Genomic DNA, 15076 nt, shown 5'->3' on the forward strand with positions numbered 1-15076 from the left:
CAGTTTCAACATTCCCACCATTCTGGAATTTCTTCAGTCCAGTCTGGTCTTGGGTCTAGCGCCGAGTTCCCTCAAAGAGGACGGCACCTTTTTGCCAGACAGATGCCCTGTTCATGTTCCCAGCGGGACACTGGAAGGGATTGACCGCTTCTACAATAGCCGACAATAGCCAAATGGATTCGGTCGACTATTCAAGAAGCTTACCGCGTCAGAGGCAAGCCGATTCCAGCGGGGATCAAGGCACACTCCACTTGGTCGTTAGGCGCTTCGTGGGCCATTCGGCATCAAGCGTCTGCGGAGCAGGTTTTCAAAGCAGCAAACTAGTGTAGCCTGCACAGTTTCTCAAAGCATTATGATGTCCATACTCAGGCATCTGCAGACGCGAGCCTGGGTAGATGTATCTTGCAGGCAGCGGTAGCGCATCTTTAGATAGCAGGTTTCGGGAGTTTACTCTGTTGTGTTGTTACTTTCCACCCAGGGACAGCTTTGGGACGTCCCACGGTCCTGTGTCCCCCAGTGTGGCGAAGGAGAAATAGGGCTTTTTGTGTACTCATCATAAAATCCTTTTCTCCGATCCACTCTTTGGGAACACAACACCCACCCTTTTGGCCTGTTGCCTATGATGAGTGTTATAGTTTTGACATGTTGTACCTACAGTTAATTTTTGTTATTCTCCTACTGCTTGGTCACTGAACTGGTTCTATCCAGAGCTAGTGGGTGGTGTATACTGCAGAGTAGGAGCTAACCCTTTTTTGTATTTACTCAGTGTCAGCCTCCTAGTGTCAGCAGTATACACCCACGGTCCTTTGTCTCCGAATGAGTGGCTCGGAGAAAAGGATTTTACGGTGAGTACACAAAAATCCCTATTTTGTGGAATAACCATGATTTTTAATGACCTCTTTCATGCGTCTTGGCATGCTTTCCACCAGTCTTTCACACTGCTTCTGGCGCAAAAATTTAAGCAGTTCTTCTTTGATGGCTTGTGACTATCCATCATCCTCTTGATTACATTCCAGAGGTTTTCAATGGGATTCAAGTCTGGAGATTGGTCTGCCCATGACAGGGCTTTGATGTGATGGTCTCTTAATTTTTGCCAGAGCTGTATGTCATACATCCAAAGGAAACGGGAATAAAAAATGCTGAATTACTTAGAAAGAGAAATACAGAGATGATCTCTATGTTAAAAGTGTGTTGTAGTATAACTAGGTGGTGACCTATGTTTTTAGGTAACACTCCCAACTTTGAAGGATTGCACCATCAGTAGAGCCTTTGTCCATAGACTCCTTATGGATGTTACATTGGAGTCTTCCCTAGCTAACAAGCCGTGACTCTACCTCAGTGTCCCAAAATGTATTTATAGTCCGATTACCTGCAAGATTAAGAATACAAACTGGTGATATTTTTTATCCATTCATGTGTCATTTTGTATTGTTACAGGGGATATTTTCATCCAGCAGACTCAGGACAAGCAGAACCCCCTAATATATGGAGTGTTCACCACATTAGGGTAAGAGCAAAGATTTTCTGTCCTTTCTCTCCTATGTGACTTTATATACTGTTTGTGTCGCATATTGTTCCTACATCATAGTATGCTTGCCCTGCATGAAGACCAGTTTGCACTAGGCCAGTACTGGTACGCCTTGTCCTCCTTTGCATGGTACACAGCTGTTTTGTTGCCCCGGTGTGTGATATCTTTAGTCACCCTGCTGTGTGTTTCCTAATGTATCTGTCTCTGTGCGTCTCTTAGTTCCGTGTTCCGGGGCTCTGCCGTCTGTGTGTTCTCTCTTGCTGACGTCCGTGCAGTGTTTAATGGGCCATTCGCACACAAGGAGGGACATGGGTACCAGATGACGGCGTATACAGGGAAAACACCCTATCCCCGACCTGGAGCGGTGAGATACGTTATGACACTATGAGAGTTTAAGTGACACAATGAATTCAGTAATAAGTGCACCAAGGGCGTTAATGTGATGTTGGTGATTACTTGTGATAAAAAAAAGGTTCAGTTTTCATGAACCTGCACTAACACGATGAGGAAGGGGGTGAAGCGTATTATCCTAATACAAATTCCCAACTGTAAAGTAACGCTGCAGCCCCTGCAAACATATTAGAGAAATTGTGCACCATGACTAAAGAAAAATAAAATTATCTCCTCCTAGTCAATGAAAAAAATAAGGAGGGTTGAATAATTTGGGGCAATATACAAATTTATAATTTGCTTACCATTGAACACTCTTTTATCTTGTTTAATTAGGTTTAAGTTTTTTCGCTGATCAATTTTTACTATTTGTTATTTGTGGTCAGTGCGTCTGCCTGATACAGAGCTGCAAAACTTCTTCATGGACAGAGTTAAAAGGGGTTTTCCTGGTAAATAATCATTCAACCCTTCCTGCAATATAAAACATTCCTCCGGGCACCGACATCATATACACCGACATATACACAGCAGCCAATCACAGGCACACCTTCAGGAGGAGAGAGAGCAGCCTGACCAATGGTGAGGCAGTAGGTGTGTCTCAGACTACCCCCATTCCCCTGTAAATAGCCAAATTGTAGCCACAGATCACAGTCTAGTCCTGATGGGGCTGAGCTGCAAAGCATGTACATTGCAAGAATAGAGGATAATAAATAGCAGGTAATTATCTCCTGCAGGTAGCGACTTGCAATTTATTTTTAAACTACTGACTAGACCATTGCATTAATTTTGTGCAGGGGATTATAAGCTCTGTATTCATGTTTGCATTGTATTAAAAAATAATCATTGTTTTAATTAAATTAATTAATTTAAGTAAAAAAAAAAAAAAAACAATTTTAAAAGGTAAAGATTAACGTTGGGATAAGGTCATTACAGTCAGGCTCCTGAATATCCACCAGAATTATGAGTTATAAAGAAAATGACAAACTGGTAAAATAGGTCATCCCTTTATGATCACTGGTGGCCCAACCTTTGGGATTTTCGCGGACACTGAGAATGGGGGCTGCAGCACGGGGACCCTCAATGAATCTCACAATGGGGGCTATAGGACCCTCACCAACACTGAGAATGGGGCAACAAGAGCGGGACCCTCACTGATTCTGGGAATGGGGGCTGCAACACTGGGACATTCACCGACATGGAGAATGATGGCAGCGGGTCCCTCACTGATCCTGAGAATGGGGCAGCAGGACTGAAACAGGATTGTGACTCTCACTGACACTGGGAATGGGAGCTGTGGGACTGCGACCCTCACCAACACTGAGAATGGGGGCAGCAGGACTGGGACCTTCACTGATTTTGGGAATTCGGGCTATGGAAGGGAAACCCTCACTGATTCTGATAATGGGGGCTGCAGGAATGTAACACTTACTGATCCTGAGAATGGGGGCTGCACGACTGGAACCCTCACCGACACGGAGAAAAATATGGGCTTCTGCACAAGGGACATTCACTGATACTGAGAATGGGGGCAGCAGAACTGAGACTCTCACCGATTCTGAGAATGGGGGCTACAGAACTGGGACCCTCACTGATTCTGAGAATGAGGTCTGCAGGACTGGGAACCTCACTGACACTGAGAATGGGGGCTACAGGACTGGGACCCCCAATGATTCTGTGAATGTGGGCTACAGAACTGAGACCCTCACTGATTCGGATAATGGCGGCTGCATGACTGGGACCCACACTGAGAAAAATGTGGGCTGCACCACAAGGGACAGTTACTGATTCTGAGAATGGGGCAGCAGGACTGGAACCCTTACTGATCCTGAGAATGGGGTGAAGGACTGGGACCCTCACTCATTCTGAGAATGCACTGTATTCCTTTTAATACTCGGTATTCCCCGGCCTCTTGCTATGCAGACAACTGTAGCACATCCATATGAAAGTGCATAGTACAGAGCAGCAGTTACCTGCGCAGCAGCGCTCACCGCCACCCGGCTCTGGAAGGAAGGGGGATATTGTGTTCAATCAGTTCTGCAGCTCTTTTAGGCTACTTTCACACTAGCGTCGTACGACGCACGTCGCAATGCGTCATTTTTGAGAAAAAATGCATCCTGCAAAGTTGTCTGCAGGATGCGTTTTTTCACCATAGACTAACATTAGCAACGCATTGCCACACGTCGCAACCGTCGTGCGACGGTTGCGTCGTGTTGTGGCGGACCTCGGGACAAAAAAACGTTGCTTGCAACGTTTTTTTTTGTGCACCGTATCCGCCATTTCCGACCGCGCATGCGCGGCCGGAACTCCGCTCCCTCCTCCCCGGACCTTACAATGGGGCAGCAGATGCGTTGTGCTGCGTTGTCACAGGATGCGTCGGTACGTCGGCCCGATGCACTGCGACGAGCTGACGCTAGTGTGAAAGTAGCCTTACTCTCAAGATTGGTGTGAGAGTACCCAAGGTTGAACCACAAATGATTGTAAAGTGATGGCACATCCTAGTGATCTGTCTCTGTATACAGATGAGATTAGCCCTTTAGGACTATTCCTACCTTCAGCATTTATGGCATATCCATGGGATCCCCATTCCCTAATTCACTCTGTTTTCACCACAGAATTGGATGAAGGGGTGCTGCTACAAATACGGTTCACCTAGTAATTTCTATGGAGAAAGTGGCTATTTGGTTACAGTGGTCCTTGGCGCATGCCATAATGCAAATACCCATGGTAAATGTTAGTTACCCCTGAAGTAATTTTTAGGATTTCTATACTAAGTTTTCAGTGCTATATTTTATAGTAATCTATTTTGCAGTGTGCAGGTGGATTCTCTGTTACCGGCGTTCACTCCAGTAAGCTTTTTGGGGAGGATGTGCTGAGATTTGTACGCACGCACCCCCTCATGTACACCTCAGTGTATCCTGTCAACCGGAGGCCCCTCCTGTTACTCTCAGACGCTTCTTACACATACACCAGTATTGCTGTAGACACTGTTCCTGCTGCTGATGGGGAATACACCGTTCTGTTTTTGGGCACAGGTAAGTAAAATCGCATGATATATACATTATTATCGGTGGTGTCACAGATGACCTTAGTGTCGCTCATCATCTACGTCCTGTCTCCTACTATCTACAGATCGTGGTACAGTGCAGAAGGTGATGATTCTGCCTAAGGGTCCTGATGAGACAGAAGGTATCACACTTGAAGAAGTGGAAGTTTTTCGAGTAAGACCTACATTTATTATGGGACTTCTATACACAGTCCAAATGTGATAGTGGTGGGAAAAGTAACCTTTTAAATGGAGTTCTCCTTTAACACGCAAGCAAAGAAAGACAGTTTCCTGGAACTCTCAACTGTTAATGTGAAGCCCCATCTTTAGTTATCTGTACAGCAAATCTTTGTAATTTACTTCAATTTCTGTTTTGCGTGATGTAAATTTCCCATAATCAAGTGTATGATTGCTGGTGGTCTCACTGTTGGGACCACAATCACTACAGCGGGTTTCTTGAGCATCCTCAATGAAAGGGGGTGTACATGTGTGATCACCGCTTCATTTTCTGGCCACTGGAATGATGGAAATAGCCAAGTGCTGGACAGAGCATGGAGCTGTAATTAAGGGAAAAGCCTTTGTCCTCATCTGCTCTACATATATGGCATATGCACTGTCTATTAGGTGTAATGTGCAGTATACATACTGTTCAAGAGCTGAGACCACATCATCCGCAGCCATAATGGCCGGGACTCACCCTCAATCCCTGCCATTCCAACACTTGGTTGCAGAGGTCACTATTCCGCTAGGGCATCAAAGTGGTTAAATGGCGCCATGTAATTACCACCGGTGATGTGCTGGCAGGACACAGGTAATGTGCCTGTATGTCGCTCACCCCCCCCCCCCCCCCCCCCGCATCAGTCTCTGCCTGTGATTATGATCAGCCCTGACTTTTTGGCTCCTAAATATTTGATGCTCTTTTTTTTTTTTTTATCAGATAAATTTTTATTGAACATAATAAATGTTATCTATTCATACAACAAAGTGCATTTGTGTTTTTCATTTTAACAAGAAAATATACCCCTTCTCCCCCCTCCCTCCTTCAGATAACCAACCCCAACTTCCCCCCCTCCTCCCCAAGAAGATCATTTTTATTACAGACAAATTGTATTATTAACATTATTTACCACAACCTCTTAATCATTCCCATTTAGCCATGGCTGCCATAGCTTTTGAAAAAACCCCATCCTATTCCTCTTGGTATAAATGCTTTTTTCGAGCTGGACAATATGATTCACCTGTGCGGTAAATTCTCGTCTGGTTGGAGGTTCCTCCCTAATCCAGTATCTCGCAATCACTTTCCTTGCAACGAAGAGCAATCTAGCTATTGCCATTTTGGCAGTTTCATCGGCCGACAACTCCTCCACATACCCAAGTATACAAACCACTGGATCCCTGGGAATCGCACATCCATAAAGCACTCCAATTTGGTTCAACACTGCTACCCAATATGAAAAGAGCCTGGGGCACACCCACAACATGTGGAGCATACCCGCCTCAGTCTGAGTGCACCTAGGGCACTCAGAATCCAATCTCACTCCGGCTTTGAACAACAAGTCGGGTGTCCTATAGACCCTATTAACCACATACAATTGCGAGAGCCTCCCAGGCTCACTCATTGACAATTTAGGTATGTATTCCAGAATAGACCCCCATTTGTCATCGTCTATTTCCCCCAGTTCGGCCTCCCATTTTCCTCTAGCTTTAATCGGGTAATTCTCCAAGAATGTGTGTAGTAAATCCCCATATACTTCCGATATAGCCCCCTTTGTTCCATTGTTATTTAGAATACAGTCTAACATGAGATCTTTCTGAACCACTATGGGCCCCCTCTTCCTCTGTGCCTGAAAAGCGTGCTGAACTCTCCTATATTGATACCATTTTAATCCCGGAAACTGAAATTCCTGCCGAAGCGCATCATAAGATCTAAGACTCCCACTGTGAATCAATTGTCCTAATAGCCTAATACCCTTTTCTCTCCATTCTCCCATTCCTTCCATATGGTTAAATTCTTGAAGAGATGAGTTATCCCAGATAGGTGAAAATTCCGTGAAGCCCCCAATTCCCCTAATACGCTTCAGCATCTGCCATACTCTATGAATTAAATTCATGGTGGGAAAGCCGTTCCCCAATTTCCTAAATAGTCCTGATTCCAGACCCAAACTCAAGGGCCATACCCCGCTAATATGCACCAGACTACTGTGACCCATTTCTTCCACTAACCCTTTCCCCCATCCCCTAAGATGTTGGCTCTGTGCAGCCAGAAAGTATAACCATGGGTTGGGTAACGCAAGCCCCCCCTCATCTTTGGGTCTCTGCAAAGTCTCCTGCCTAATCCTCGGGCTCTTCTTTCCCCACACCAACTCTCCAAACATCGATTTCAGCTTACGGAATGTTCTCATCGGGATCCATACCGGAGAATTATGTAGGACATACAAGATCTGAGGCATCACCACCATCTTAAGGAGATTTACTCTTCCTACCACTGACAAATTTAGCTTACTCCAAGCTGAGATCTTAGTGCGTATCTTAGTTACTAAAGGCTCGAGATTAAGTTCCTCAAATCTAGTTAAGGGAAGAGTTACCTGAATCCCCAAATATTTAAACTGAGTGACCACCCTTAATTTTGTATCTTCTTCCACCTCCCTTGTACAATCCACTTCTCTATCTATCTGCATAACACTCGATTTGTCCCAATTAATAACTAGCCCTGAAATTTGCCCAAATCTCTCGATTAATGCTATTACATTTCTTAGTGGTTCCCCAGAGCTCTCAAGGAAAAGCAGTATGTCATCTGCATATAAGGCGATTTTTTCCTCCATCTTCCCATATAAAAACCCTGTCACCATTTGAGACCGTCTGATAGTCGCTGCCAGTGGTTCCACCGCCAAAGCAAATAGCAGCGGGGACAACGGGCACCCCTGCCTTGTACCTCTAAAAAGCTGAAAGCTGTCTGACATCATATTGTTCACCCTGATTTTGGCCACCGGAGAGGAGTATAGGAGTCTCACCCATGACACAAAGACTGGCCCAAACCCACAACGACTCAGCACCGACCACAGGTATTGCCATTCTATACTATCAAAGGCCTTGTGTGCATCGAGGGAAACCACCACTCTCTTGCCAGCATTATCAGCCGGTATTTGCATATTAAGAAATAGCCTTCTCAAGTTAATGGCAGTTGATTTATTAGGCATAAAGCCTGATTGGTCCAAATGAACCACTTTTTCTATCACCCGGGTCAGCCTGTTCGCCAGGGCCTTAGCCAGAATCTTGACATCTGTCGTTAGGAGTGATATCGGCCTATATGACTCCGGCAATCTTGGGTTCTTGTCTGGTTTGGGGATGACCACAATAATGGCCTCCCTCATGGAATCAGGCAATATACCCCTCTCCAGTGACTCCTCAAAGACCTCCAACAACTGAGCCATCAGCTCCTCAGCAAAGTTGCCGTATAGTTCGACAGGAATGCCGTCCGCCCCCGGCGCCTTCCCTCCCGCCATGGACCTCAAGGCCCCCTCCAATTCCTCCACCGTAAACGGCCTATCCAACCAGTCTCTATCCTCTGTCTCTATTCTAGGCAAGTCTGCCACCTCTAAAAACCTGTCAATTTCTTCTTCTCCCTGTTCCAATCGTGATGTATATAGTTTGCTGTAAAAACCCTTAAATCCTTCCATAATTTGGGCCCCCTGTGTAACAATACTGCCATTTTCCAATTCTAGGGCATGTACATGTGCCGATTCCCTTTGCGCCGATGCCACCACCGACAGCAGATGCCCCACTTTCTCTCCCTCCGCATAAAATGCCTCTCTTTGGAAATTCCTTGTCCTTTCTGCTCTACGTAAGTGTAACTTATTCACCTCCTCCTGAGCCTTCTTCATACGTTTTATGGTGTCCTGTGAGCGCAGATCATTCAATGCAGCCTCCGCTACCTTCAATTCTTCCATTATCGCTTTATCAGATTCCCTTGTTCGTGTTTTGTGCCTAGATATCTCTCTAAATAATATCCCCCTCAAGAATGCCTTCATGGTATCCCACACCACATATTTCGCTGCACTACCTTTATTAATTTGAAAGAACTCCTCCAGCTCCTCCCCTATCTTTCCCATATCCAGAATTTGCAACCAGAAAGGGTTAATTTTCCACCCCCGCTTAGCTATCTCCCCCTGGCTTTCAATTTTCAGTGTTACCACAAGCGGACTATGGTCCGAGACTACCCTAGCCATATATGCCACCTCCTCCACTAGCCCGTCCATTCCTTCATTGCCCAGGGCCAAATCGATGCGAGACAACGAGCCATATGTCGCCGAATAGCAGGAAAAGCAGTACGTGTCAGTGTTACGGACTCTCCACAGATCCCTCCATGCTACTTCTTTCAAATAACTACCAAACGCTGTCTCATTCCCTTCCGCCCTCAGCTGTGCGTGTTGACCCTTATCCCAGTGATCGTTAATAATGTTATTGACATCTCCCAATATAAGCAAAGGAACTCCTCCCCATCTACCGGCTATATTAAGAATTTCCTGCAGTTTTTTCCCCGAGTACGGTGGAGGAATATATACCGACACTACACATATCAGTTTAGCGAATACTTTACACACTAGGAATACATATTGTCCATCACTGTCTATCGTCACCTCCACCTCCTCAAACGGTACGTTCGTGTGCACCAGAATCGACACCCCTCTAGCATAGTTCGAGAACGTCGCATGGTACGCCCTCCTCACCCATCTTTTATGCAGTATATCCACTTTTTCTTTTACTAAATGGGTTTCCTGAAGGCATATCAGCGAGGGCCTCTGTTTCAAGATATATTGCAAAATCGCCGTACGCTTTGTATTGTTTGATAGACCTCTAATGTTCCAGCTCAAAATTTTAACTTTATCTCCCATCATATTGCCAAACAATGAAAATATTCTTCTCCCATCCTTTGATCTTCTTCCCCCCTCCCCTAAACTGACCCCTCCCCCCCCAAACCTCCCCCCCATCCCTCATTATTACAAATTAACCTAAACTTTACCTCTCCCTCCCTCAATAACCTCCTCCCTCACAAAACTCCTACTCCCTCTCTATATGAGAAAAAGGGGAACGTACTAACACTCCTACCAGTGACTTAGAATCCGACACTCACCCACAATAAATTTCCCACTGTTCAACAGTCGTTCCCCTCCCCCCGCCCATCTGAAACATAATGTAAAAACAGTTGCGCCGCCGAACACAACCAAAGCGCACTAGTCCTTCAAAACAAGTTACTCCAGTATTCTGTCACAGTGAACCCGTAGCTCAGTTAATTCTGTCAGATGAACACTTTAGACAGAAAATCACTCCTGATCCTCCTCAGCGGTTCCCTTCCGCTTCAATACGCTTCGCGTTCAGATCCAACCAGTGTGACACTTCCTCAGGGCTCTGGAAAAAGTGGACCTTATCCATAGCCACCACGCGTAGTTTTGCCGGATACAGCATAGAATAAGCCAGGCCCAGTTCACGCAGACGTCTTTTAGTCTCTCCAAACTTCATCCTAAGCCTCTGCACAATTGTGGAATAGTCAGGATAGATGGATACTCGATTTCCATCGATGGTTAATTCCTCCATATTCCTGGCCTTCCTCATCAGAATATCTCGGTCTCTATAATTCAGGATTTTAGCCAGAAAGGTCCTTGGAGGGGATCCAGGGGGCAAAGGTCTGGACGGCACCCTGTGCGCTCTTTCAACCGCGAATAACTTAGTGAGACTATCTCCTCCCACCTTAGTTTTCAACCATGTTTCAATAAATTCCGTGGGGTTGTTTCCTTCTGCCTTTTCAGGCACACCAACAATTCTCAAGTTATTCCTACGTGAGCGGTTCTCCAGATCGTCAGTTTTAAGCTCCAACTCTGAAATGCGCTGGATGTATTTTTTCTCCCTTTTAGTCATTTCGGCAATTTGGTCCTCCGCTCCCCCTACACGTTCCTCTAACAGTTCAACTCTCCCCTCCATTTTGTGCATGGCTGAGCGAAACGAGGAGACCTCCCCCTTCAGGCCATCCACCTGAGCAGTTAGGGTTGTTAAAGCAGTCTTGCAAGACAATATAGCAGAGAAAATGTCCCTCAGGGTCGGCTCCGCAGCCTCATCAATACATACAGTTCCCAGCTGTGCTGCACAATCCAGGGCCAGCCCAGCCCCCTTATCTAGTGGGGCATTGCTTATGGCTGGTGTTATGGTGGGTGCTATGCAGGATTCGCTCTCCACCACCTCCCTCTGTGCCCCAGCCTGCTCACCCGTCTGCTCCACTGAGTCCACTGCTCCTCCTGTCACCTCTCCTTCAGCTCCTTGCATCATCCGTCCTGCCTCCTCTGTTCTGGCAAACTGCTCCAGCTTTGCTAGTATTTCTAGCCGCTTCTGGTAAGCAGCGCCTGCCTTTGCCGCCTCCTCCGCTGCGCTGTCGGCGCCATCTTGGGAGCGCGTGCAGCCGGCCACCCCGGCTTCTTTCTGCCTTTTGCGCGTCATTTTCCCCCGGCTCCTGCAGCGCGCTTTTCGCTCTCCCTGCTCCCCGGCCACTCAGGAGCTGCTCCTCCGGTGTTTGGCGTTCGGCGGCGCCTTCAGAATCACTTAAATCTCCGTTCGGGCAGCGGGAGAGGTCCGGCAAGCGTCCTCTCACATCTCCTGCTAGGCCACGCCCCTATTTGATGCTCTTTAATATCTGTCTTTCTGTTATCTTGTACAATTTATCACAATGAGCATTTGTCAGTAATGTTAGTGCTCTCTTGTATTTCTCCACACAGGTGCCGTCTCCCATTAAAAATATCAAAATTTCTTCTAAGAGGGTAAGCGTCTTATTTATCATTTTCATTGTGTCTGTATCTGACTCGCTTATGTAGACAATTGGAGACCATCTCGCCTGCTATTGTGAATACATCTTGTGATGTGTGTATAGCACGGTAACATGCATCACTTTTCATTTCTCTTCCACTGTAGCATCAGTTGTATGTCTCTTCAGATGTGGGAGTGACACAACTCTCTCTCCATCGCTGTGCGGTCTATGGCAAGACGTGTGCAGACTGCTGTCTCTCCAGGGATCCCTACTGTGCTTGGGATGGAAACTCCAATGCTTGTGCACGTTACACCCCAACGCCGGTGAGGTGAGTTACACTGAACACGTCTCATAGGGATATTCTCACAAGTGACAGCATGTGGCTAGGACTGCCATTACCTCCACCAGCAGAAGGTCTGCCAGCTCTAGTAAAAAGGGTCTTCCTATCTTAATAAGTACTGGCACCCGAGCACGTCGCTGCGTGGCATATATAGACCAGCTTCTTCTTCTCTTATAGAGGTGGATTCCCCAAAACTACAGCTTCATGATCACTGCACAATTTGGGGCTTATCCACTTGCATTATCCCTTATGAAGGTTTCTAACTAACTCTAAATGTTGCAACTTATTGGGGAGCTTTATTGTGACTGGTGTTTCTTATGCCTGACTTACACAAAAGGTCCCCTGGAAAAATATGCACCAAATGAATTAATGCTTGGGCTGTATGTGCATTAGAAAATGAAATCTCTATTATTTAATGATAGTAAATCGGTTGTCTTATGAAGCACCGCGGTACACCATTAAGTCACACCCAATTTTAAGAAAAACTATTCACAAATATGGATTACACAAAATGTGTGACTTTTGACACTGGGGATAGGGAATGATACATTTATGAACTGTACCAAGGAAACCTCACAATTAGGCTGTGTGCACACGTTGCAGATTTTTCACGTTTTTTTGCTATAAAAACGCGAAAAACGCATACATTATGCATCCCATCATTTAGAATGCATTCCGCAATTTTTGTGCACATGATACGTTTTGTTCCGTGAAAAAAAAAAAAAACGCAGCATGTTCATTAATTTTGCAGATTTCCCACTATGTTATTGCATTGGGAACCTCTGTAAAAATCTACAAAAAGATAACGCGGTAAAAACGCATGCGGATTTCCTGCAGAAAATGTCCTGTTATGCTCAGGAAATTTCTGCAAGAAATCCTGAACGTGTGCACATAGCCTCACTGTCAGGCCATTACCAGCACCTTGTTACTTGCAGGCGGAATCGGCGTCAGGATGTGAAACACGGTGACCCCATGAGACAGTGCAGAGGGTACAACATGCAAGGTATGGTCTGAGTTACAGTGAAGCCATTTCCCCAAAGCTGTTTTGATTTGTGTTTTTTTTTTTTTTTTGTGGCTAAATGGCTCCATAAAATCTGACTAATGTGCTTGGATTACAGTGGATCGAGGAGTCTCTGAGAAAATGCAGATCGGAGTTGAAGGAGGGACTGTATTTCTTCAATGTGACACAAACTCACCACTTGAAAGCGTCACATGGTTACTGCAAAGAGACGGGACCCAGCATCGAAAAGAGGTAACAGGATCAGTACCTTCTGAAAATCATTTTTATTAGTATATATAAGGTGGTAAGAACATGATAGCCTGTGATAATGCATGCATTTTTGTACACTACCAGCCCATGTGAAGACTTTCCTTCCCAGTAGCAGAGACTGAACATAAAGGTTACAGCAGCCATTATGGCTCTGGTGTTAGTAATAACCAAACGGGTATTAATTGCTTTAGAAATACAGTGTGTCCGTAAAGTCATGGTGCACTTTTGACCAGTCACAGGATTTATTTATAGTTTATTATTATTTATTATTATAGCGCCATTTATTCCATGGCGCTTTACATGTGAGGAGGGGTATACATAATAAAACAAGTACAATAATCTTGAACAATACAAGTCACAACTGGTACAGGAGGAGAGAGGACCCTGCCCGCGAGGGCTCACAATCTACAAGGGATGGGTGAGGATACAGTAGGTAGGGTAGAGCTGGCCGTGCAGCGGTTTGGTCGATCGGTGGTTACTGCAGGTAGTAGGCTTGTCGGAAGAGGTGGGTCTTCAGGTTCTTTTACATTTTATATTTTGGCGCCCTTTCTCTGGCCCAATCATATCAGACCTGTTCTTGAAGAGAGATAACAAAAACCAATCAAACAAAACAAACTCATTTAAGCTGTTTCTGAGCCCCCAGTCAGATTAACCCCTGATAAACTGAACTCTGATTAATACACTGCCAGGTCTGTGACATCATGTAACCACAAGCTTATGCCAGCTGTGTGGGTTTCCATGCCAGTTGAGATGTGGACAGTACAGAGGAAAGTTCAGTGTGTTCTGTGGCTCGCTAAATTCAAATCCGTGACCAAAGTGCCACGTGAATATCGGTGCGTTTATAACGAAGTGCCACCACATAGGAATAACGTTACTCGGTGGGATAAGCAGTTGAAGGAAACCGGAAGTTTGGTGGAGAAACCCCGTTCTGGTAGGCCATCAGTCAGTGACGAGTCTGTAGAGGCTATACATGATAGCTACCTAAGGAGCCATAAAAAATCTGTGCGTGTGTGTGCTCAACAATTACACCTAAGCAAGACTACAGTTCATAAGGTGTTAAAGAAACGTCTCTGTGTTACGGGGTACAAATTAAGGCTGTTGCACGCTATCAAACGGGCGGAAAAACCCAAACGATGCGCGTTTGCTACAGATATGCTTCATGAGATCGACAATGATGCAAGATTTTTGCAGAAGATTGTGTTTAGCGATGAGGCGACCTTCCATATCGGTGGACATGTTCATCACCATAATGTCCGAATATGGGCTGCTGAACATCCTCATGCCTACGTTGAGTACGAACGTAACACCCCTAAAGTGAACGTGTGGTGTGGCCTGATGCATGATAAGGTGATAGACCCATTTTTTTTCGCGGATGGTCTGTGACGGCAAACGCGTATCTTGATATGTTGGAATTGTATGCAGTGCCACAATTTCCAGAAGGTGTCATCTTTCAACAGGACGGCGCTCCTCCACACTACGCCACCATTGTTCATGAGTTTCTGGATAGAACATTCCCCTGGCGGTGGATAGGCAGGAGTTTTGTCAAGCCATGGCCACCACGATCCCTGGATCTGACGCCCTTAGACTTTTACTTTTGGGGTTATGTGAAGCAACACGTGTACATTGTACGTATCAATGACATTAATCACTTAAAACAGAGAATCACTGACGTTATTCACTCTGTTACACCTGATGTCCTTACCCATGTGTGGCGA

General features: G+C 45.6%; 1 protein-coding gene across 2 annotated transcripts in view; it reads left to right on the forward strand.

Moving 5' to 3' along the window:
- LOC138662520 (semaphorin-3F-like) overlaps nucleotides 1–15076 on the forward strand; it is a 153962-nt gene that overhangs the window by 123434 nt on the left and 15452 nt on the right. For both annotated transcript variants that reach the window (XM_069748253.1, XM_069748252.1), the window contains exons 10-17: nucleotides 1438–1507; nucleotides 1748–1892; nucleotides 4728–4950; nucleotides 5048–5136; nucleotides 11723–11764; nucleotides 11916–12079; nucleotides 13027–13094; nucleotides 13210–13343. In XM_069748253.1, the coding sequence (XP_069604354.1) occupies nucleotides 1438–1507; nucleotides 1748–1892; nucleotides 4728–4950; nucleotides 5048–5136; nucleotides 11723–11764; nucleotides 11916–12079; nucleotides 13027–13094; nucleotides 13210–13343 (935 nt within the window). The remainder of the gene's footprint in view (nucleotides 1–1437; nucleotides 1508–1747; nucleotides 1893–4727; nucleotides 4951–5047; nucleotides 5137–11722; nucleotides 11765–11915; nucleotides 12080–13026; nucleotides 13095–13209; nucleotides 13344–15076) is intronic.

This window comes from Ranitomeya imitator, chromosome 2 (genome assembly GCF_032444005.1).
Source record: "Ranitomeya imitator isolate aRanImi1 chromosome 2, aRanImi1.pri, whole genome shotgun sequence".
NCBI classification, from domain to species: domain Eukaryota; kingdom Metazoa; phylum Chordata; class Amphibia; order Anura; family Dendrobatidae; genus Ranitomeya; species Ranitomeya imitator.